Below are 23,741 nucleotides of genomic sequence, written 5' to 3'. Positions count from 1 at the left end.
GGATAAAGAGGGGATAGCTGGTTTTGGAACTTTGTTAATTATTAGAGAGTCTAAGTATTGTGTTCTATCAAGTATATGTAATGCGGTTTTTACATCTTGTCATGCTGCACTACCTGCAACCTTCTCATCCAACAACCTCGCCATCTCAGCCTCCTCATCTTCTTCCCCGCCTACTCCATTTCCATTCCCATTTCTCAGTTTACCAGTTCCAAGCACACCCAACACATCAGCCCTAGTAATCATCCCCTTCCCCTTCCCACTCCCCCACCTCCCCTCCTCCCTCCTAACAACCCCCTCACAACTCCCCAACGCCACAACCAAAAACCCCAACTCCTCCCTCTCAACATCAAACACCTCCCACCACTCCACATCCGGTAACCTCAACCCCACTTCCCTGGCCGCTAGGTATATCGCAGCGGTTGCTAGGGCGCAGGGTTGGTGAGTGAGGTAGAGGAGTTGTGGGGAGAGGAGCGCGGTGTTGAGGTGTGCGATTGTACGTTGGGCGACGCGGGTGCCGAGGGGGAGTGAGAGAGGGGGGCTTTTTGAAGAGGAGGTGGAGGTGGTGGTGTTGTGAGCAGGTGAGAAGACGTCTAGTGTTTGGAGGTAGGTGATAGCTAAGGGGTGAGGAAGCGCGACGTGGGTGTTGAAGGAGAGGGCGTTGAGGATTTGGCCTTCGAGGTGGAGCAGGTGGTTGCGTTGGGTGATGTAGGTGGATTCGGAGAGGTAGTAGGTTGTTGGGTCTGGGGCTGGGGGGCTGTCTTTCTGTTTTTCGGGAGAGGAAGATGAGGAGGAGGAGAGATATTCTAGCCCGATTGGAGATGCTAGGAAGGCGTAGACATTCGTTATACTCCGCAGCGAGCGCGGTGAGGAGGATATTTTCGCTGTGAGGTAGAGTGTTGCTGCTGAGATGTCCTGTTTATTCAGATCCTCTGTTAGCACAATTTCCCCCTCCATTATTGTAACTTCAATATAAAATATCCAACTCGCTTCAATACGTACAGCAAACTCCCACCCCCTCTCCCCCATCCCCATCCCCATCATCCCATCCTCAACCCAATACCGGAACAACAACACATTCGCCTGCGCCGTAATATCCTGCGGTAAGCGCAACAGTATCCCAGCTGCTTGCGTCAGACGCGCCGTGTAGAAGCGGATGCTATCTTGGAGTTCGGGGGGGAGGGACGAGTTGCTGGAGAGTTGGGAGGGCGTTGCGAGAGGGTTGAGGAGGTGAGGGGCGGACATTGTTTGTCGCTGGTGAGGGGGACGGTGGTGATGGTGGTAAGGGCGGAGATTGGGAGTTATGGGAGGATTCGGGTGAGATTAGGGTGGGATTGAAGATTGGTGGAGGCGATTGGATTCCAATTGGTGAGGTGAGGTGCGTGGTTGTGAGGGATCTGGAAAAGGGCGATTGGGGTGTTGTTGATTTGGATTTGAATCGAGGAGCGTGGGAATTTTGTGAGCTGCCTTTGGCGCAAGGCTGCAAGGGTTTGCCGATATTCCTCAGCCTCGTCCGTTCGACATCGCAGCGAAGGACCAGGCAAAGAGAATCACGCCAATTTTGGATTTGTTAGAAACAATTTTTTGAATTCTTGAATATTTACAATCTAGCTTCTCCAAAGGTACAATCCTAGGATGTAGCATTAAAATGAAAAGTCAAAGTCTGGGGAGCTACCTAGGAAGCAAGCGTCGCGTTCCTTACGGCCACTCGCTATCTAGTTCAGGAAAGGAAATAATGTAGTTGCTGCGACAAAGTAGTTTATCGCAGCAAAGTAATCAAGCAGTTGAGTGTTCTCAGGTAGCTAACACTTGAGTTTGACACTCATGGTCCGCCAACCTGTCACTTACTCACAGGTGCCAATGGAGTGGACCGCACGAATGAGCAACTACTAGCACGTAAGCGGAACGATATCAAAGGCAAAGAAATTTCTTTTAATGTTGCTTTTGCAATCCATTCCAAATTTCGACTATATCACTTCTCGCTGCTAGAAAGAACCATCGCCAAGCAGTAAAGACAGCTCAAAAAAATCATCCCAACGAACGCCAATCCCAATTACACACCCCTGCCCTCCCCTCCCTACCCAATCTCCATTCACCCATCTAAGCAGCAGCAGCCTGTCTGCCCAACGAAGCTTGAGCAAGGTTCTCAGCTGGTTGAGCAGGAGCCACACCGACACGTTCCTTAGCCAGGATATCGACCAGCAGAGGCGAAGGACGGTTATCCTTTCCTGCACTGGCGGGGTATACAGCTTGGTTGTTCTTGTAGCGCTGAACGTTCTCGATGTACATGTCGAAGAGGTAGGAGGAGTCCATTGGGCCGCCCTTGGCTTCGGGATGGAATTGGGTGGAGAAGATGGGGCGGGTTTTGTGGATCATGCCTGGAAGTAATGTTAGTAAGATAAGGTAGAGAAGGGGGAACTGAGGACATACCTTCGTTGGAGCCATCGTTCAAGTTGACGAAATACTCCTTGTATTCGGAGGGCAGAGTGGTGGTGTCAACAGCATAACCGTGATTCTGACTGGTAATGTGGCATTGGCCGGTTGTCAAATCCAAAGCAGGGATGTTGTGAGCACGGTTTCCGTACTTGAGCTTGATGGTGCGAGCACCGGCTGCAAGAGCAAGAAGTTGGTGGCCGAGACAGATACCCATGACTGGAACTTGAGAAGTCTCCATCAGACGAGCCAAGTGGTAAACAGTCTCTTGGCAATGGGTTGGGTCACCAGGACCGTTGGAGATGAAAACACCGTCGAAGTGATGAGCGACCTTGTGAATAGGGAAGTCGTATGGGAAAACCGTAACGCTCGCACCACGACCCACCAAGCTTCTCAAGATGTTCTCTTTAACACCACAATCGATGACAGCGACGTGCATATCTCCATTGTGGGAGCTGACATGGAATGGAGCTTTGGTGCTGACTCTCTTTACCAAGTTGATCTGCTCGGGGTCGACGAAAGCCTCGTCCTGATCGGCATCGTATTCCTCTCCGATGGTAATTCTAGCCAGCGAAGATCCAACTTCTCGCAAGTGAGTGACGATGGCACGGGTATCGACACCAGAGATGGCAGGGACGCCTTCACGGGCACACCACTCGCTGAGACTCTCGACAGCAGTCCAATGGCTGTACTTCTCGGCATAGTCTGCCACGACGACACCAACACACTGGATGTTTGGGGACTCGAAGTATTTGAGGAGGCCGTGATCGTCTCTAGCTGAGGAGGGGACACCGTAGTTACCGATAAGAGGTTGGGTGAAGACGAGGATCTGTCCACGGTAAGAGGGATCGGTCATCGACTCGGGGTATCCAACGAGGGATGTCGTAAAGACAGCTTCACCGGAAATGTTGGATTTGGCACCGAAGGATTTGCCGTGGAAGACAGGTCCGTCCTAGTATTGAAAGTCAGCTAAAAGTTCTCCCCACTCTGCCAATGGCATCTCACCCTGATTGTGAAGGTTGCTCGATCGTGCGAGATAGGTGTAGCCTTAGCACGGCTTGCTGGCATAGCACGACCAGCACTTCCCTCGACTGTAGCCATGAATCGAGCTTGTTGAGCCAACTTGGCGATTCCACCCGCCGGCTTGAAAGCCGCGGGTCTGAGGACGCGTCCAAACATTGTAGTTTGTTTTTTTCGTAAAAGAGGTAGGCGGTAGGAGGGTGGGTGAAAGCTTTTCAGTTCACTGAAGCTTTCCAGATGTGATCTACATTTTTGGGGTTAGTGGGCGGTGAGCGATTTTCGGAGGGGGTGGATTTGGAGGCGGACCTGAGATATAATCCTGCAGAGGGTTAGCAGATAGTCATGATGCTGCAGAGAGTATAGAAGTAGAATAGAATGAGGCAATTGGAAAGAAGATTGTGTAGATAGTATGCTGTGTGCTTCGTTGTGTCATAACGGGAGATCCCCGTTTACAAAGATAAGAGCACACGCCATGAGTCAAGGGGAAAGGCAATCAATTGAACAGCACTGGAGCGTACCTGGGACGTGAAAACTGACGGGCGCCCACTCATACGCGCAACACTTCTTCTGTAATGGATGGGTTGAAGGAGAAGACGATGTTTTGTTCAGCTGTGGTGTTGTAAGGGAGGGGATGGATGCAGAGTGCAAAGTCTGGTCTGGTGGGAGTGGATCGTGGTGTTATGGAGGAGAAAGTTTTGGCGTGCAGCAGCGCAGTGATGTTTGCGGGACGAGGAGTCAATCAGAGAGGCCGAATTGGCGATTGCTGAAAGGGCTGTGATTGGTTGGAGCTCTCGGGTGTGGGAATAGAGATAGCCTCAATTGGCCGACTACGCAGAAAAATATGAAAGAAAAAAACTAAAATGACGTGCAAAAAGGCACAACCGAAGAGATAAGGTCACTGCTGGGTGTATTTAGTATTTATGCTAACCACTTCTGAATAAGCGGGACAAGAGGCCGCAAAAAAAGATTAAGCGAAGCAGAACCCCTCGGTTTGCATCACCTTAGAGCCCTGTAAAGCGTTGAATGGCCACCTGAGGACCTGAAATGATGTTTCCTTCGATACTGCATTTTTGCAGGAAACATACAACACTAATGTGGGCCGGGGTGTAAATTAGCAGTCAATTGGTATGGGGAGCATCCGTGAGGTACAGCAGAGTTTTATTACCTTGTTGTAAGAAACTTTGCGGACGACATGCAGCTTGAGAATTCTGCGTGCCTGGCTGACCAAAGGGCAAAGTGACGACGAGGCACGTGGGGATTGAACATGATGAGGCGAATCCAACCCCGGAGCTGGATCGGCGGGGTAATAATGGAGGGACGATAGAAGAGATGGGTCTGGACACTTGAACAAATCCTCGAGTACTGTCGTACTGACTGATTGTCCACCTCAACCTCGGGCCTGTAACACCACAATCATAATCACATCAAAGACTATATAGGTACCAGTACAGAGGGACAGACATGTGCACAAATCGCAGTCTATGCCCAATCATACTATCCGAGAATCTAGACTAAGTAACGAGCCATCATTGTGTGTAGCACAGGCAACTACTCGTCTCGCTTACCTAGCTACCCGCAGTCAAAATAAAGTTTGGCCCAATTCCAACTCAAACAAGAGGTCCGACATCAATTGAAGACAACTAGCTAGCTTCCATCCCGTCCAACCTCATCTGCCGAAAGACAAAGACAAATCAGAGCCAAGGGTTGAAACACTGCTCTGTGAGTGTGTTATTCCTCGAATCAGACAATCTCTATCTGTACATATGGAAATGTATATATGATTGGACCTGAACCTTTTACACCACATACGCCCTTGGCATTGTGTGCATGTATGTATATCTGCCGAAGAGAGATAGATGGGTGATCAGATACCTACTGTATGAAGAACCATTTTCGTTCCTCGAATCATCCCGAACTGTAGTAATTTACAGGCATTAGATCCTCATGAGAGTTAAGCGTATACTATCCACCAAAGTTGAAAGCAAGTAACCTTACGTATAAAATCAAACAGGTCCTCTCCTCGTCCGCACTGCGAAAAGTACTGTATTACCAGTTCAACTAAACTATTTTGATGATGAAGTTTTTAGAATATGTTCACATCGACAGCAGTATAAGCCGCAAAACAGAAATTTTTTTCTCTTTCCCGGATATTCAGATATTCATCAGATAAACCTTTTTAACCCCAACCCCTCCAATACCACCTCATCTCATCCGATCCTACAGTACGACCTCCCCCCCCACTGACTCAAAACCAGGTATCTGGAACATCTATCGGATCCGATTTTGCAAATCCCCCGGAATTTCTAGAGTCCAGACACCGGGATACGTCTTACTGTAAATAACTGCATGCACATCATATATGCTTATACTAAGTATGCTATGCTATGGTATACTTCTGACACTAAGCTCCTCCTTTGTTCCAATCCCTTGTCTCTCGTATCTTTCTTGTCAACCTTGTGATACAAATTACATGTCGTGTGCACGTCTCAAGAGCTTCTCCGACGGGAAGGAAAGTAGGAGTTGATGTGTTATTGGAGATGAAATTGGATATTGTGTTTGAGATGTTGACATGGCTGGTGATAGGGTAAGGTAGGAGGTCTATCAGGGGACGGAGATGCTTCCGTTTTCTGCTGTATGCATGATCGGAATGGAGGAGGGATCGGATCGGGGAGGAAGGATGGAGGAAGGAGGACGTTTGAAATGAGGATGCTTGTTTGGAGTGAGGATGCTTGATCATGAGTATCATGTCGCGTGAGTTCTCCTCCTAGGGACAGCGGATGATTTCTGTCCTACGACTACAGTCTGGATGGAAATGATGAGGACAGCAAAGGACCCCAGTTTTTGACGACCGACGAAATGGGATCCTCATAAGTCGTTATGCAATATGCCGGTAAATCTAGAACATTCCTGGCCCAACACCTTGACGGGCCCTGCATGTGGGAAGAAATTTCAATACACAGCACTCTCTGGAGCTTCACTCTTTGATTTTTTGCAAACTGATATGGAACTTTCTATTCCTATTCAAATTCAAACGTGCTCAAATGGTATTGTACTGTAACCCACAGACCAGAGTCTCATCCCCTGCCTCAGCAGTTCCTTCCTTTCTTCATACCTTAAAGTACAGGACATGCCATAATAATCATTACAAGCCAACGTCGAGCGTGGCTATATACATACGTGTGCTGCAAAAGGACTTCCTCCCTCCCATGCCAGCGATCTTCATAACCCAGTGTACCACTCGTGATGCGCCCCATGTGCCGAAAAAGCAAGGTATCCACGCGGCGCGCGCTCATTTGCACATGTAGACATGCATCCGTACACTTCCTCCTTCTCTTTCGTATTGGAAGACTGGATGCTGTTCACTCACATCCTCAAACTCCTCGAACTCCCACTCTCACTCTTCCTCCCGCTCCCCACAGCCGTGACCGTCGTCCTCGTCTCGTACTCCTTCCCACTCCCATCGTACATTCCTGTCCGCATCCCCATATCCACATTCCCGCCCCCCGCATTCCTCCCACTCTTCGACTTGCCAATCCCCATCCCCATCCCCATCCCCATCCCCATCATCCCCATCCCACCGGCTCCAGACACGGTAGTTACACTCCTCCCCGGCTGATCCATCACACTTCCCCGGTCGACCGTCACATCCCTACTCTCCCAAATCTCCAACGGGACCGCATTCCCCCTGCCCCCCGCACTACCGTTCGCATCGCCCCTCCCAACAATATATTCCTCACTCTCCGTCCTCCCCAACCTCGTCCCCCCATCATTCTTACTACTACTCTCCCACCAATTCCCGCCGCCGCCCCCGCTCTTCCCCGAATTCTCGCTCCTATCGATCCTACTCCCCAGCACCGACGCCTGGACCTTCGATGTCGTGCCCATGCGCGAGCCGCCCACGCCAGTGTACGTCGTTGCTATGGGTGCGGATTTGGAGCGCGAGCGCGAGCGTCCGCCCGAGGAGATGCCGTTGAAGGCGCGGAGCTTGAAGAGCCGGCGCATGAGGGACCAGCACATGGGCATGTTGGCCACGTAGACGGCGGTGGAGGCTTCGCGGATGTACCAGAAGGTCCACATTGGGGAGAAGGGTTGCGCGAAGGAGTAGTATTTGTTGAGGACGGCGCAGAGGATCTGAGGAGACGAGGGTTAGCGTTGACGTCTTTTCTGTGTATGATTTTGGTTTTGGATCTGGTAGAGAGGAGGAGGGCGAACATACGACGAAGACTCCGAGACTGAAGAGTACACAGAGGATGAGCTTGCTGTTTCTTGTTAGCTCTTGTTGCTTGGGCTAAAAAGTGAATTCTGCTGCGTCTGGAAAGCAAGGCGCATGGGGTAGAAACATAAAGTAAGATAGGATGGTGCTCGGGCTCGACGCTTTGGATTGGATTCGAATAGAAGTGAATGATAGACGACATACTTTGCTTTGGGCAGTTGCGAGGCAATGAGCAGGGGAAGGGGAATGCACAGCATCATGACATCAGATGTAATGTTGAAGACGGCGTTAGTAATCAGGTGGTGAATAGCAGCAGAGCATTGAACTGTGAAGTGGACGTTAATACTCGTAACTCTTTCAAACTCCAGACGAGCGGAAGTGACGTACCATTCTCAACAGGAACTTTCCAATACCCACTGAACGGACGGCACCAAACCCCCAGGTAGAGTATTTCCATAACAATGAGCGTAATTACAACATATGCGCCGACAATCTTGACGGCGAGTTGTTGCTTGAGGCCAAAGGTCAACTTGTTATACAGTAGTAGCAGACAGATCTTGCAGCCCCATTGTGTCATAATCATGGACTGTTCGACAACAAGCACGAGTTTCGATCCTCGGATCCGTGACTGGATGGATTCGGGCGTGAGTGTAATTACATCTTCAGGCAACATAAGATTCGTATCTAGATGGGCGACGATATTCATGGTAGCAACGAGCACTGTGTAGAATGCCTGTATTGGCGATTAGCACGGTGTCTTCGTCTCTGATCCCAGGTTTCAAACTCACAAATACCCAGATCATAACATAGTCTTCGGGTTGGAAGTTCTTGATACTGCCTAACTGAAGATATCTCGAAATGCTGCGTCCAGATCAGTGATGTTCCACTTTGAAGAGGGAGATCAAGTCTTACTATCTGGTGATGACAATCAAGCACGCGAATGCGTACCAAGTCCAAGATTCAGCCAGTAGAGACAAAGCCATCTTGATATCTCAAACAGGTTGAACCGACGCAGTCGTCCCAGTCCGAATTCCCTCAAGAGCAAGATACCCCACACCTAGCGAGACATATACAGGATGTCAAGCAACACCCACAATCTAAAGAGCGTAAACCAGTCTGTGGACCAAGGCCAGATCAGACGAAACGACAATCTTTTAGACCTGGTAGATTGGTAGAGAGATCGATCGCTGAACGTAAAACCCACGAAGAGCAAAACTGAAGCCAGAACAGAACACACACACCAAAAAAAAGTGCGGAGATGTTATCAAACATATACTTTACCGACAATACATGCTAGCCCCAGGCCGGCGTGCCCTGGGAATGCCTGCTAACCCAGCCCAAGACAAGCGTCCGCGCACGACCAGACGGGGTCCTTGAGTCCTTGACCCGACTCATCGCACGTCGCACATCGCTGCCACGCTATCGCGAACTGGTTACTGATCCTCCGATACAGGGACGGAAATCCAGGATGATGGACTTCGAGTGTCTGAATCAGTGGGGACGTTGGATACAGTATGAGCATGGATTCCCATGTCTCGATAACAGGCGAGCACGCAACCCCTTCATCACATGCATACGGACCAGGTGGACCAGGTCGAACCATGTGTCGCCGGGGATGTACTCGTACTGTAATCGCCCCCAAGCCCCCCAAGAAGCAAATAAATAGCTGGCGTCTTAACTTATCCCCCACAGAAAATCCCCTAAACTTAACGCTTAGCTGACCCGCCTGCCTACTGCCCGCCTAACTTAAGGTAGCCAGCCAACAGGAGAAAATGGAAATTCTTCCAGGCCCCTTCCACTCCCTGAACACTTTCTTCTAGAAGGCTGTGGTGGACGGACAGACGGCACGGCATCAAGGGGCGCTGAAGGCCTGCCTGCCTGCCTGCCTGCCTGCCTGCCTGCCTGCCTACCGACCTTCCTGAAGCTGCTGTCAGCCAGCAGTGGCACCCAATGGCTGTTGGAAATGGCCCTGCAAATGCAGAAATAAATGTACCGAGTATCTGCCGTCATGCTGTTCCAGCACGGTCTGGATGAATGATTCGTTCAATGGGCTGTCCCTGACAAAACGGGAGAGTTTCAATCCGGCGCTGAAATGTGTGGTGTGAGGGTGTGGTTGGCAGCTTTAGTTTCTGGGCGCTGACAAAGATGCCCTTCTACTTCTACTTCTACTTCTAGCGAACGTTGGCACTCCTTCGTTGCTGTACAGTAGTACTGTAGCAGCGAGTGATAATCCCCCGTCCCAAGCCCACCTCCAGTCGTCTCTAGGATTAGGCCTGAATAATAGTTGCCCCGCTGAACAACATGAGTCCGACGAGGGGCAATCCTGTGCATGCATGCATCATAAACGGCAGGGGATCAGACCCTATCAAACACATCTTGTTCCTGTTCCTGTCTCCATTATTATTGTTATTCCCAAAATCAGATCCACATCGGATTAACATGTACGAGCCCTGAAGAGGGCATAACCGCCATTTCAGGAGCCAGCTGAACGCTTTGGTCTGGCAAATGAATGTTCCGGCGCCATCCAATCCGCTCGTATAATAGCTGCTTGTTTGCTTGCTTGCTTGCTTGCTTGCTTGATCTCAATTCCGAAAGTACCAGCTGTGAGTTTATTTTGGCTTGCGGTGCTTCTTGCCTGAGTTGGTCTACTTTCATTTTCATGAGGAAGGAAATAGTGCCGGCGAGAAGAACCGCATACGGCTGGTTGATTGCCCCTCCACAGCGGGCAGAGAGAGGCGTTCTTAGTTTCAACGTCCACCCAGCCGTCCAGCAAGGCATTATTGCACATTATTAGTCGTTCACAACTCAGACAACATATCATTATTGCCTCCCAAGCCAAAAGGGAACCATCCGACATAGGGGAAAGGCTTTCGCCTCATCACCAAGCTTAAAGGAACAACGTCAACGTCGTAGTCGGGACGGGCTGCTCAAGACGGGAACGGGACCGAGGTAGGCACTTCAATCGGCTCTTCTCCCACCAGCTTCTGGTTTGAGTCAAGTGGCTGTGGTATTTGCATTTGCCCGGCCATCCATCTGATTCTGCAGGTCCAGTTTCATAGCCTCCTTCTCTACTTCATGCCGGCCGTCCGTCTCTATTTTGATATCATTCGGCTGACTGACATCTCAAGAAACCTTCCATTATTTCGGTTGTTCTCAGTGCATGTCCCTGCGTCCCGACTTCACAACCCAGACGTTATTGCATCCTGGAGAGTGTGATGTGTGATGAGGAAATGACTGTGTGGGTCGGATGATTTGCCCTGGACCCTCCCCCTCCTCATTCGTACGGAGTAGTTGAAGGAGGGAGGGAGGGTCCATCGACTCCATACAACAATAATAATGCAAGAAAAGGGGGGGGGGGGGGGGGGGGGGGGGAGAACAAAGTCGGAGCGTGCCTGCCTCGCTTCGTGATACTGAATAGAGTTTGCTCGCTGGTCAGGTCATGCTTGTGTAAGTTGTACTGGGTATCGTCCCCCCTGCCACATCACGACTCATGTCAAAAACGACACATTCGGATCACCTGAGAGCATTCGGTACCGGCACAACCTCAACATTCGTCCCTGACCCGAAATTCCACGGAACTCTAAAGATCCCTCCGGGGAAAGATCCACGCGACGGGAAATCAAGTGTCATCAACTACACGAGGACCACCATCCCAGAGAAAAGACAATTCGCTTGCTTCTCTCTCATGCATCCCAAAGAGACGTTTTGGAGGATTTTCTGGGCGGCGCAGGAATATCAATCATCATCGTCCACAAAAGATTCGACTCATTCTTCGAATCTCGCACGAACGGATCGATCATCAAACGATCCGTATTCGTACGTTTACTCGCATGAGAGACGACTGACTGTGCGGCGAGAGCGAGATCCCTCCCTTGTGAAAGTCTAGGTAGGTTTGTGAATCCGGTTTATACAGTATAATTCACCTTGACATGAAATGTCGTCCAAACATTTCATCCGAGCATAATAAACCTCATATCTATCTCGATCTGTAGCATGTTGATGTGGTCTCGCTATCGACCAGGCGGCCTCGCAGATATTGGTGGTGCTTTCTGAACTCTGGGTTTGTTTGTCCAACAAGGTACTCGATATTGAAGTTAATAAGCGATGGCGATGTGCGGATGGTGGGTGAGTTTCTTGTCATGCTTTATTGAACCCTTTGAGGAGTTGGAAGTTGCCAAGTCGATTCTATCTTACAGCATCCATAAGGCGATGCAAGTTCTCTATCAGTCGAAAGTACCAGCATGCGAGCTCGGTATCGCTTAGTTTGCGGTGTTGACCACGCCATTGGTCGTCAAAAGGCTTCCTTGAATAGTGCCAAACATATTCATCACCAAGTAAATGGCGAAGTTAATACAATTAAATGCCAGGATCATCTTTTGTTTTCCTTGATTTCAAGCTGTCTTTCCCCTACCTGTTTCAAATTTCTGGCTCAGTCGCTTCGAGTACAGTCTTTTGTTTTGTTTTGTTGTTTTCTCGTCTTGTAATTGTATTACTGGTTGCTGTAGCGAAGGTCTGCAATCGTTCCGTACGACCATGGCCATCACTAACAGAGATACCAATCTCTTGCTCAGTAGCGACTCAGCAGCAATACAGCTTCCTAGACGAGCCACAAATCCCCCATTCCATCAGTCTAACACCAAACCGTCGTCATGCTCTGTTTCTCTCAACCTGGCCTCAGAGTCTCTGGCTCCAAACCTCGATAAACAGCTGGGGAAGTCTGCTTTCATGATACAGGGTTCTTCACCATTTTGAGCACGGCATGGATAATTCTCTTTTGGCTCGCCTTCTTCGAATCGCACTGCGGTTCCTGGAATCCAGCAAATTTGTGTCTGGGAGGCCTTCGACGGTATCGGTAAATAAGATCATTAAGAGCTGTACGAGCATTCATGATAGAGCCATGGCCTGTTCCACGTTTCTCACCCTCCAACCCCCCTTCTGGAGTGTTTCGCCTGATCATCAGTCACAAAACTTTAAGCTAAGCATGTTTAGGCTTGTCATATCTTACCAACCCCGAGTCTGTAGACCGATATTGGGAATGGAAGACACTTGTCGTAGACAATAAAGAACGAGGACGAAGAAGAAGTTGGATAGGAGGACGGAATGGCGGAATGCCTTGCCGTACTTTCTTATAGGCAGAAGGGAAGAGGACAAAGATGAACCTTACGCACACCAATATCCACAAGACACAGACCGTATCACCGAGCTACTCGGTTAAATCCTGAAATGATAGCTGCGTGGTGTTTGGCAATTGAGGTATCCTGCTGTGGTAAGAGTTCTTCTTGATTGATTGGAAATATCTAATACAGGTACAGTATGCTGCTTTGCAGGCTGTCTACGAGTTTGGTATTGTATTCCTTAGACGAGAAATACTGGATCCGTGACTTGACCACCGCTCCTATTCTTCAGTCATTCTCCAGCCCCTTTTAGGTCAGGTCAAGTTTTTGTTTCTTGTCCTTTGTCTGGCTTGACCCTCTCTCATTACTTGGGTATCTCACCACCACAGGGAGGCAAGGTTGAAGAGGGAGCAGGTTTTGACAAGAAAGTGATTCAAGCTAAGTCGTTTTTGGAATGTATGGATCAAACAGTCCGTCAGTCACTTGCAAAAACCGGCTTCCCTTTTCCTAGCAATCGCAAAGATTCTCCGCTTCTTCCGTTTAAAGTGTAATATATAGAGAATGTTCCCATCTGTGCGAGCTTCCTACTTACTGTATCTTCGGCCGAGTCTGAGCTTCGATGAAGCTGAAGCACGTGTTCTGCCGAGATGGACAGGTCTTTACCTATCTAGCTTTGGCCAGGTGGCGCGACGCATCTCGGGTCCATTTCTGCTTTATATCGCTTCCTGATAGCTCGCTTCAGCCGATAGATACTCTTTCCTCGTCACAGGGCGGCGTGTCTCCTCCTCTGTCTTCCTCCACACCCTCCGTTCCTCCGTTCGCTCTAACCTTCTCATCATCTGTTATCGTGAGCTCCTCGTCCAGCGTTCTCTATGACGATATTTCCACGTTATTGGTGCAGGCTTTACACCCTCTGAGAGCTCAGACTTGTCTGCCTCTCCGCCTCAGCTAGTGATGTGCACAATTTCTTAGGATCAATGATTATCCCTTCTACTGCCGAAAACACAATTTTCCATGGCACAACGCTGAAGCGAGGCCCCTAAGGCTGCCTGGACGACAACAAAGCATTTAAAATTTCAGTATTCTTCGCTCGCTTAATTACAGGGTCTCGCTACAGGTGTGTTTGATACAGCAGTTGAGGGGATAAAACAATCAGGAAACCAGTGGATAGTAGGAGGAGTAGGAGATTTGGTAGATGGTGAAAGTGCGTTGGGGCTTTGATGGGAAAGTGAAGTAAATTGCTGGACTTGTAAACAAGAAGTATAGCTCAAATTTGAAGTGGGACTATAACTTTTTGAGTAACAGAAAGTTTTTCATCTGCACTCTGAGACGTTTTGACATGGTAGGTTATTCGCTTATATGTTATGGCGAGTAAACAAGAGAAGGTGGATCACGGATACTTTCCTTCGGGATAAACAGTAAACGAGTGTTCAATGTCACGAATCTATTGAGCAACTCAATACACTTCCTTTCCTTTCAACGAGGTTGGGTGAATTATTGCACGCCATATTTAGGAAGCAGGAATCAATGATCATATTGGTTGTACGGGATGCTTTCAAGGGTCTGGGCCATTGCTGTGCAGAGAGCCTTCGCTTGATGGCCGACGGCAGCCAACCACCGCGGTGATTTACAGCCACGCTGGTTGGTTATCAACAAGCCACCAAAATCAGCTGAAGCCACACGGCGTTTCTCAAGGCGGAACGAAATCTTGATGACAGCTCTCTTGTCTGAATTCTAGATCAAAAGGAGGGATGCACGAATAAATGCACGAGCTAAGTAGGCTCCGCCCTCCCTCAGCCTCAGCCTCGACTTCTACCTGACTCTCCCCGCATTCTTGAGGTTTATCCTCCTGCACTTTTGATTGAATCTCACAACCACCGCACTGAGTAATTATCTCAAGTCTTCATTTATGTTGCATCTGTGATTCGTGTCGTCAAGTGCTGTAGTCTGCTTGATACTTCCACCTTAGCAACAACCGGCGAAAAGCTGGAGCCTCGTCAATCATGTCGTTTGGATTTGGCGTCGGCGACTTCGTAGCCATTTCAAGAATTACGATAACGCTCTACCGCTCATTCAAGAATGCGTTCGAGGAGTTCGAAGAAGTCGGCCGACAGCTGGAATCGCTTCAGATCGTGATCGCCGATCTTCGCGATCAAGCAGACGATGAACAGTCGTTACTAAATCGAAATGGAGCCCAGAGAAAGGGCGAATTCCTCGTCATCCACGATAATCTGATGCAGACCATGTCTGAACTCGGAGATCTACACAAGCGCGCGCAACAGATGGGGCGGAGGAGTTGGACGAGGTTTCGCCTGGGTCAACAGGATTTATCTGCGCTGAGAGGCAGGCTCACCATTCATATCGCCGCCTTGACGGCTTTCGCTGGGAGTCTGACGATGTCTGCCGTTAGTCGATTGGAGCCTATGATTCAGAGAATATACGACATCTTGAATGAGAGAGCGAGACAAGGCGCGCTGACCGCGTCTTCAGTGCTGGACGCAGTTACGACCGAGCAGGAGGGTATGGATCAATTGATCAATCTCGAGCTGAGAAGCGAAGGTATTCCCCAGGAATTTATCGACGACAATCGTGGAGCTATTACCTCGATTGCCTGGAGCGTTGTAGAGGCGAACAGCTTGTTTGACGATAATGCAACGCTGGTTGATTTTGAACGTATAGAGCCCGACGTTAGTAGCGACCAAATGGAGGAGCTCAACATCAGGAGTGACCAAATAGAGGAGCCCAGCCTCAATAGCAACGATCGGATTGTCTATGGCAACATCAGAACATTCACATCTGATGAAGCAAAAACACGGATCAAGATTATGAATCATACTGGTTTCGACGTCAAGACCATCAAGCCTTCAGACTCGAAGTCAAGCACAGATAAAACAGAGAAAGCGGTCATCTGGGCAGCAAGCTATGCTCATTCTATCGAACCACTGCAGTTGTTGCTCGCATGTGGTGCCGACCCATCCACACCTGGAACAGCAGATCCAGCAATAATCGTGGCCGCCAAAGCCCAACTTTGGGACTGTAAGTGTTAGCTCCTAGCAGTATGCTTCCTCCGATCAGGTGAAGGCGAAGTCGAGAAGTTTTCTGCTCGCGAGATCTTGCTACTCCTGAACCTTCTCCTGAACCTTGGCCGAAGAAGCAATACTGACTACGAGATTATGTTACTTAGGGGTGAGACTTTTGATACATCATGGAGCCCAGCTTCACCAACAACTCTTTCATATCGCTGCCATATTTGATAGCGCCGAGCTCGTTTCAGAATTGATTTCACGTGGCTACAACGTAAACACAACTGAAAACGTATCCAATCTATGCAAGACTCTAGGAGCACAGTTAGCGATACACGAGATATTTCACCCGGCGATCTGGACAGCACTGCACACTGCAGCACATTTTGGATGTTTGAGAACAACAGCTGTTCTCCTCGACCGTGGTGCAGACTGTAATGCTTTCGCAAAGGAAGGCGGGACGGATTGCAACGGTTGGGATGATTTCTTTTCCTTGGGTGATACAGGCCGAACACCTCTGTTCGCAGCATTAACGCACCAAACGAGGTCAGCCGAAGTGGTACGCATACTTCTCGAGCGAGGGGCTCACGTCAATGGGCTTTGTAATGAACACACTCCCCCAACCTCGATCTTCACTCACAAGACAGCGTTGTGGGTCGCCGTGGACAGGAGTTTTCCGAGAGCAGTCAGGCTGCTCATCCAACATGGTGTGGCATTCCACGATACGATAGCCAGAGTACTCTTACGACACACGATAACAAAAAGAGACTCTGGTGTTTGCAAGGCACTGCTTGAGATGTCAGTTGATCACGGCATTCCAACTCTCGGATCAGACGTCTTACATGAGCTTATCTCTGGGTACTTGAATTCGATTTCGACTTCGTCTGGAACCAGACGAGTCGAGTTGCGCACGGCAATTAGGTGGCTTTACAAGGCAGGTGCAAGACTAGACGTCTCGGCCCGCCGAAGTCTTCACGGAAAAGACGGCCTGAGTATGCTAGACAATAGCGAATGGTCAAATTTTCCGATGACAAAAGAAGAGAGGGCACATCTACTTCCAGGCTTGCCACCCAGACTCTGTCTGCTTCCGGAAAAGTTCCCTGGGTCTGTCAATGACCCCTCGAGCCAAATTACCGAAGCAGAGAGGGGACATCTACTTTCAGGCGCCCCTCCTTCGAACAGGGCCCGAAGGATTATCACCAAATCTAGGACCGAGACGATTGAAGGACAAAGATATGATCCACCTACAATGGTACCGCCTCAATCCTTGCTGGGCTGGTGGTGGCACCTTACCATAGTAATCGCGGTGATACTTTTACTCACTTCTTCTTACTCGTTCTTACTCATTCCAATATTACTTGTTGTATTGGGCACTACGTTGCGGTGATACTTTTACTCATAATTAAACGAACAGTATTAGAGAATGTAAATAATCATAGCTGGACATATGTGCAGATGAATGGAAAGTATTCATATATTCGTTACTGACACACCAATCTCGAACATGATTACTTATTAAAGCGACACTCACTGTTCTGTTCATCTTGACTTCTACCGGGAGAACAGTGAGTGTTGCTTTAATAAGTAATCATGTTCGAGATTGGTAAATGTGACACAAAAAAGGACGACTTCATGATACGAACACTGCTAAGACGGACTTATATCCCCTCTCGGAGTTGAAGTTCTCCTGCTCTTGAGTTATTGGGCCACACGGTATCCTGATATTAAAAGCCAAGAAGTAGCGTATCCTCACACCAAAGACTACGCAAACACCAGCCAAGACATAATCTGTGTAAGTCAAAAGAGCGAATCAGTCCTTGCCTTAGCCCCCGCGACAGGCATATCACTCAAGCCCGAATATATACTAATGCCTCTACGAATGCAGAAACTTCAAGGTTTTGGTTGATCTGTCGCCCGTCGATGTGCGAATTGTTGGGTGAAAGTTGCTGAAACATGGTAGACTGAATTTGATGAAGAGAGGATTGACGTGATGTCGAATGTTGAAAAATTGATTGCAGTTCAGGAGTCGTCTCTTGCGAGGGACTGGTGGTGATATATTGTGGCCTGGATGGCGAGGCCACAATCTGGACCGAGGATGATGAGACGCGTCGACGAGAATTGTTCAGGCTGTGCCCGATTCCGTGAACGCAAACAAGGAGCCTCGACTGCGACTTCGCTCTCCAACAACCCAAAACCTACGCTCCTTCAACAATGCGCATTTGCTCGACGAGCTTCGCAAGACTATCATGACCGACTACAGCAAACTAAAGGTCGCCGACCTCAAAGCTGAGCTCAAAAAACGCGGCCTGCCGCAAACAGGACTCAAAAATGCCCTCATTGACCGACTGATTGCTGCTGAGGCTGCGGAAGATGGCTCTGAAAGTGAGGCCACAGTACAGGCTCTGGATACACACTCTGCTGCTGCAACTTCCCCGGATACGGTATCTCCAGTCGTCCCGACGTCATCTGCTGATGCTCTTCCTGAAGCATCTCTCCCATCGGCCTCAGACACTGTAGAGACGCCAGCAGAGAGCGCAAACACAGAACAGATCACCCAAGAGCCCCCAACGACAGAAACGCAACCGGATCTGCCTGCTTCGCAGCCAACCACCACGATTGAGTCGTCGCAGCCACCCGAAACCAAGGACAGCCATCAGTCTGCTCTGCCTTCCGTTGAGCCTGGCGAAGCAAACGAAGACCGCCAGAAGCGCAAACGAAGGTCTCAAAGCCCCATTCCTTCAGCAGCGGATTCTGCAAGAAAGCGATTCCGACCCAATGAGGACGATGCGAATGATGCCGCGACAATACATAGCGATGGCGGATTGGTTGAACAGCATGGTGTAGATGCTGCGGAGATGGATGCTGCAGCGGTAGAGAATGCCGGCGTAGGAGAACGTTGCAATGACACAGTAGCGGATACCAAGATGAATGATGTTCGCGGTGAAGGTGAAGGTCAAACAGTCAGTGAATATCATGATCAGAAGGCAGACGAGGACATACGAGAAGCTGGAGGCGAAGCAGAGCAAACAGAAGTGGAAGGCACATCCCACGAGACCTCAACCTCACGACCAGACTCCAGATTCAAAAAACTCTTCCCCGAAACCTCAGCACAAACATCAACAGCAGCCATGGGCGACATCCGCGAATCCGAAGAGTTCGAGCCAGAGCGCAATATCTCTCCAGCTATCCACCCAGCTACGCCCGCGCTCTACATTCGCGATTTCATGCGACCTCTCAATCCTGCACAACTGCAAGCACATCTCGCACACCTCGCAGCGCCCCCAGGTCACGATGACGATCCTGATGTGATCCTCAAATTCTTCATCGATCCCATTCGCACCCATGCGTTTGTCTCTTTCACCAAAGTCTCCGCCGCAGCCCGAGTCCGCTCTGCCCTCCACGACCGCATCTGGCCCGATGAGAAGACGCGCAAGCCGCTTTGGGTGGATTTCGTGCCAGCAGAGAAGGTAGAGGAGTGGATTGAGCTAGAGCAGGATAATAAGACCGGTGGACGCAGTGGCAAGAAATGGGAGGTCAGCTACAACATCGATGAAGACCGACATGTCACTGCTTCTTTGCACGAAGCTGGTGCTATCCTTGGATCAAGCCAATCGATCCGCGCTCCATCTATCACGTCGTCCTCGCCTCAAAATGCACAGTCGACCCGCAACATGAACATCCCAACCGGACCTCACCTGATTCGCGGCCAAGCTGCGGTGGTTACAGCCAATACAGAACGATTGAGTGCACTCTTCAACTGTACGACCGCTAAGCCAGCCTTGTACTGGCAACCTGTATCAAAGGAGCGAGTTGACAGGAGACTTGATCGTATCGATGGAGCTTTGTCAAAGGACGCCATTGCAGGTCGTACGATCCAAGGAGACATCCATCGCTATACTTTCGAGGAGGGCGATATCCTCGTTGACCGTGGACCAGAGATCTTCCCAGGCATTCGGCCCCCACCAGGATTCCGAGGACCAAGCGGATTCCCTCCTCGTGGCGGCGGATTTGGGTCCAGAGGAGGTTATGGAGGTCAGTCGTATCGTGGTGGTGGCCAGGGGCTTTCTTCCGGACGAGGATACGATTCTTACAGAGGAGGCCCATCAGGTGGCAGAGATGGTGGAAGTCGAGCAGGAGGAAGAGATCGAGATTACGATCGCGATGACAGGAGAGACCGGAGATCGTCACGGGACTACGGCAGTTCCAGGCGTTATTGAACATCTCAGAATGGCTTCACAGAATATTTGCATTTCAGGGAGTTCGCGGTTGATTTCTGCAATATTTGCAGATGGAGTGAGCAAGCTGTCTCGTTAGGTGTAGGAGTACCAAAACTTTAGAGGGATAATATGGTTGCGATACCCATAGAGATCTGGCTTCTCTACAGCATTGAGCTGGTACTTGAAATAAAAGAAAAAGCTTTCTTTCACCTTTCTGTCCTGGCTTCACATGAGATCAAAGAGCTGCATATGTTTGAGTGACTATCCTTTCTGTGCGGGTGAATGGGATGCTTCTACCTGTGCTGTGTCTTCGCTTAGTCACTTCGGTGTAACTTCAAACAAAGCATCTATATTCATTATAGTAAAGCATCAAAATGAAGATGAATGAATGAGCAATCATTGTAGCGTCCTTGTTGACTTCAATGTGGGTCGGCTCGCTCGCTTATGTGTTACTAGCGCGGGTTTCCAACAATTGTAAACAATACCACACAATCATGTCCACTCATCATAATGTGTCTGTCAATCACCAAAATCCGTTTAATTGTCGAGGAAGTTAGTTTGTAACATAAAGACTATTATCAGAAGTTATTCGGAAAATGGTGGCGGATAGACTGGGTATTGGATGAAATGGGTGCTAAGGATGAAACAATATGTTTTGAAATACAAATTGTAGATTTGGAATGTCACGAAATACTCTAGGTACTTTCAAAATAGTGAAACATGGCTATTGAATATCCTTATAGTCTTAAATGAAGTGCTGGACCAGTCGGCGCGTCCAGGATACAGTGAGTTCCAGATTGTTGAAAATGGTGATAAAAAGCCGTCATTGAATGTCATGAGCCGAAATAGTGACTTTCAAAACGCATTTAAACCTTCTAGAGCAGCCTATATCCATTTAAGCGAAACAAAGCTGAGAAACAAGGCTACAAACCTATCTACCCGACGCGCTAGTCTTTCTCGAGGTATGACACCCTACCCTTGCGATCTCCCTCCTCCCTCCTCCCATAAACCTCGAAAGTCCTCACCCTCCCCTATGACATACGACACCAACAAAATGTCTCCACCTGCACCCCCTCAACGCTACCCAGAGCGGTCCTCCTCCCTCTCCGCAATCGACTTCCCCCACGGTCCACCCAACTCACCTTCCACCAACGTCCTTGTCCCAGACGAGGACATCCCCGCACTCGCACTCACCAAAAGCATCACCAGCAGCAGCGAAGAAGAAGAGATTCCCCGCACTCGCACTCACCAAAAGCATCACCAGCAGCAGCGAAGAAGAAGAGATGGAGGATAAGAATCATTTTATTATTGATGCGCTTCAGAGATCGCTTTCGAAATCTGAGATTAGGGAGCCGTTGGTGCAGGAGTTCACTTTCGAAGCGATTGATCGGAGTGTGAGTTTGAGTTTGGGTGTTGATGCGGTGGATGGACAGGTTCTACCTGCTGCGCTGGAGATTGTGAAAATTGGTGGTAGAGAGGATGAGAAGAATGAGGTTGATCAACGCCATGTTTTGCAGTGCGAGCATGGCACCGCTGTCAATCTCAAGGAGGAGGATACTGGTGAGGACAAACTCATAGGTGACGATCTACACTACAAAGATAAAGCTTCCAAGAAAGAAGTGACGGCTTCTGAGGCGTGTTCTTGCAGTCCGAGTCCAATCGAGACGGTACCATCAGCTATTATTCGCCCAGCCACGCCGATGATCCCTTTAGCCTTCGGCCGCAAGAACAAGGATATCAACGAACCAGGCACTGAGTCTCCCAACAATCTGGAAACCCCTCACGCTTCACCACTTCGAATTAACACTACCGAACAACCAGTCACCATCCCCATCGCAGAGAACTACAAAGAGAACAAGCTCAGCCCAGCTCAACTCGTCCCCAAGAAGAAGACTTTTGTAGTCGCTATCTCAGGTTGCACTTCTGCTGGAAAGTCGGTATTGGCTAAGATCCTCAGTGAGATCTTTGATTCTCCGTCGGTTCTTCCAAGCAATGGCGACGGTGGAAAAATCAAGCCAACGATTACGATTGCTCAGGATGATTTCTTCCACCCAAAGGGTTTGCAGCCGTTTGTGAGCTTCATGTCGACGCAAGGGGATGCGCCGTTTATGGAGAAATCGATTCATCATGACGAGTTTGGGATGTAGTGAGTCTTCTCGAATTCTTTCTCCTCTTCCTGTCCTCGAGTTCTTTAACCCTTGTCTACATGACGCCAATATTGTTCTTAAAATACCTGAGCAACTATGCTGACTTCATTCTCCCCATAGTTTCATCACCTCATCCGGTACTAGACCCTCCCATCCACCCGACACTCTCCTCGAATGCCTCACCGGCACTTCCCACACCCAACGCATCGACTCCTTCGACTCCAACAGCAGCGACGCCTCTTGCCTCCACGAAGGTGGTCATCGCCATCTCTACCGAGTGACCGGTCCCAAGCCTGACTGCAACCAAGCTCTCGATTTCGTCAGCCTAGTCGAAGCCATCACCAGAATCCAGACAACCGGCCAGCTGCCCAAGTACAAGATGCGCTTCCCGTGCGAGGAGGACATGGACCAGTATTCCAACTTGATTACTAAGATGAAGGAAAAGGTCGCGGGATGGGTTAAAGAACAGGCTGTTCTTAACGCGGAGGCTAGGTTTGGTGGTGCGGTTGTTAGAGGTCCGATTGAGAGTGATGGGAAGAAACTCGTCAATGCTGATGCGCACGGAACAGGCAAGGCAACTCTACGACCACAATTCGTCTTTGTTGAAGGATTCCTCCTACTCGCCGATCCTTCCGAGGCCAGATCTAGCACCACCCGACGCATAAGCAATGCTGCTGCTTACAACATCGCAAGCGAGAAAGCCAAGATCGCCAAATACGTCAAGCAGTTGGAGGAACTCTCTACAGAACTCACTGCCAAGTATAATATCGACGAGACTATTGAGGGCGAGCGGGATGTCATCGAGGCGCAGTTCTGGGCTACGAATTTGAAGGCTAAGGAGTATCTCCAGGGATTGTTTGATGTTAAGTTGTTTCTCAACACGAGCAAGGGCGAGTCGAAGCGACGACGTTTCCAGAGATATATTTATAGGGATGGGCCTGAGGGTGAAAGGTTGCCGGGACAGATGTGGAAGAGTGAGGGGTTCTATGAGGAGGTTGTGTGGAAGGCCTTTGAGGAGAATTATGAATGGTTGTTGGAGGGCGATGGCAAGACTAATATTTCTGTTCAGGCAGAGAAGGGAAATGAGAGCTTGGGTTTGTCTACCAAGAAGGGTGTGTTCATGGAGCCGGTTCAGGATGCGTGTGTTGAGGATGTTGTCGAATGGGCTGTTGAGGTAATGCTTGCTGAGACGGGTCGACTTGAGGCTGAAGCTAGGATTGCTGGAGGTGGATGCAGCACTGACGACTAAGTTGTTTTTTTGAGAGTAATTGGGTTTGAATGGTGACATTGGTGGTGAAGGTAGGGAGATACCCGATCTGAAATAGGTCCTGGGGTCGAATGTACATTCGAATGTCCTCCATTTGGATTGAGGACATTAAAGTACTAGTACCTAATAGGCATAATGGAAGACCTGCTTTAGATCTGTTTGATCCAGCCCAATGTGACAAGCCGGTATCGTGGAGTTGCATATCCAAGGAAAATCAAGTACCCGGATACCGAAAGTTGTGGCCAAATATAAGTTTTGAATCTCCTAAGAATAGATAACGACATGGAGAGAAGACTGAAACGATAACGAT

The 23,741-nt window shown here is 49.3% G+C and overlaps 7 protein-coding genes across 9 annotated transcripts; 4 read left to right on the top strand and 3 right to left on the bottom strand.

Annotated features, from left to right (window-relative positions):
* Positions 1-20: 20 nt before the first annotated feature.
* ONS95_002073 (uncharacterized protein) lies at positions 21-1,414 on the bottom strand. The gene is made up of 2 exons (XM_058495305.1): positions 1,000-1,414; positions 21-912 (listed from the first exon to the last, which is right to left on the bottom strand). Exons 1-2 carry the CDS (start codon positions 1,240-1,242, stop codon positions 100-102), a joined length of 1,056 nt encoding a protein of 351 aa, XP_058355618.1. The 5' UTR covers positions 1,243-1,414; the 3' UTR covers positions 21-99.
* Positions 1,415-1,619: 205 nt separating this feature from the next.
* CPA1 (Multifunctional pyrimidine synthesis protein CAD) lies at positions 1,620-4,316 on the bottom strand. Of its 3 annotated transcripts, none has more exons than XM_058495304.1 (4): positions 3,757-4,316; positions 3,436-3,694; positions 2,428-3,382; positions 1,620-2,375 (listed from the first exon to the last, which is right to left on the bottom strand). In XM_058495304.1, exons 2-4 carry the CDS (start codon positions 3,607-3,609, stop codon positions 2,098-2,100), a joined length of 1,407 nt encoding a protein of 468 aa, XP_058355617.1. In that variant the 5' UTR covers positions 3,610-3,694; positions 3,757-4,316; the 3' UTR covers positions 1,620-2,097. The 3 variants fall into 3 exon arrangements, with proteins under 3 accessions (XP_058355617.1, XP_058355616.1, XP_058355615.1); XM_058495303.1 differs by having other exon boundaries at positions 2,428-3,694; positions 3,757-3,769; positions 3,969-4,316; XM_058495302.1 differs by having other exon boundaries at positions 1,620-3,769; positions 3,969-4,051.
* Positions 4,317-6,472: 2,156 nt separating this feature from the next.
* Positions 6,473-9,307, bottom strand: ONS95_002071 (uncharacterized protein). Its single transcript, XM_058495301.1, has 5 exons — positions 8,576-9,307; positions 8,452-8,524; positions 8,051-8,396; positions 7,868-7,988; positions 6,473-7,709 (listed from the first exon to the last, which is right to left on the bottom strand). Exons 1-5 carry the CDS (start codon positions 8,644-8,646, stop codon positions 7,292-7,294), a joined length of 1,029 nt encoding a protein of 342 aa, XP_058355614.1. The 5' UTR covers positions 8,647-9,307; the 3' UTR covers positions 6,473-7,291.
* A 2,716-nt stretch (positions 9,308-12,023) lies between these two features.
* Positions 12,024-12,392, top strand: ONS95_002070 (uncharacterized protein; the record flags this gene model as incomplete). Its single annotated transcript, XM_058495300.1, has 1 exon — positions 12,024-12,392. One exon carries the CDS (start codon positions 12,024-12,026, stop codon positions 12,390-12,392), a length of 369 nt encoding a protein of 122 aa, XP_058355613.1.
* A 2,388-nt stretch (positions 12,393-14,780) lies between these two features.
* Positions 14,781-17,187, top strand: ONS95_002069 (uncharacterized protein; the record flags this gene model as incomplete). Its single annotated transcript, XM_058495299.1, has 2 exons — positions 14,781-15,813; positions 15,962-17,187. 2 exons carry the CDS (start codon positions 14,781-14,783, stop codon positions 17,185-17,187), a joined length of 2,259 nt encoding a protein of 752 aa, XP_058355612.1.
* An 859-nt stretch (positions 17,188-18,046) lies between these two features.
* ONS95_002068 (uncharacterized protein) lies at positions 18,047-20,017 on the top strand (the record flags this gene model as incomplete). The annotated part of the gene is made up of 1 exon (XM_058495298.1): positions 18,047-20,017. The coding sequence occupies one exon, from the start codon at positions 18,047-18,049 to the stop codon at positions 20,015-20,017; it is 1,971 nt and encodes a 656-aa protein (XP_058355611.1).
* Positions 20,018-21,071: 1,054 nt separating this feature from the next.
* Positions 21,072-23,413, top strand: ONS95_002067 (uncharacterized protein; the record flags this gene model as incomplete). The annotated part of the gene is made up of 3 exons (XM_058495297.1): positions 21,072-21,144; positions 21,227-22,163; positions 22,285-23,413. 3 exons carry the CDS (start codon positions 21,072-21,074, stop codon positions 23,411-23,413), a joined length of 2,139 nt encoding a protein of 712 aa, XP_058355610.1.
* Between the last annotated feature and the right edge of the window lie 328 nt (positions 23,414-23,741).

This window comes from Cadophora gregata, assembly GCF_030347475.1.
Source record: "Cadophora gregata isolate MNR1 chromosome Unknown scaffold_10, whole genome shotgun sequence".
Classification (NCBI taxonomy): Eukaryota; Fungi; Ascomycota; class Leotiomycetes; order Helotiales; family Ploettnerulaceae; genus Cadophora; species Cadophora gregata.
The sequence above is the reverse complement of the archived record's forward strand: the minus strand, read 5'-3'. Positions and strand labels throughout refer to the sequence as shown.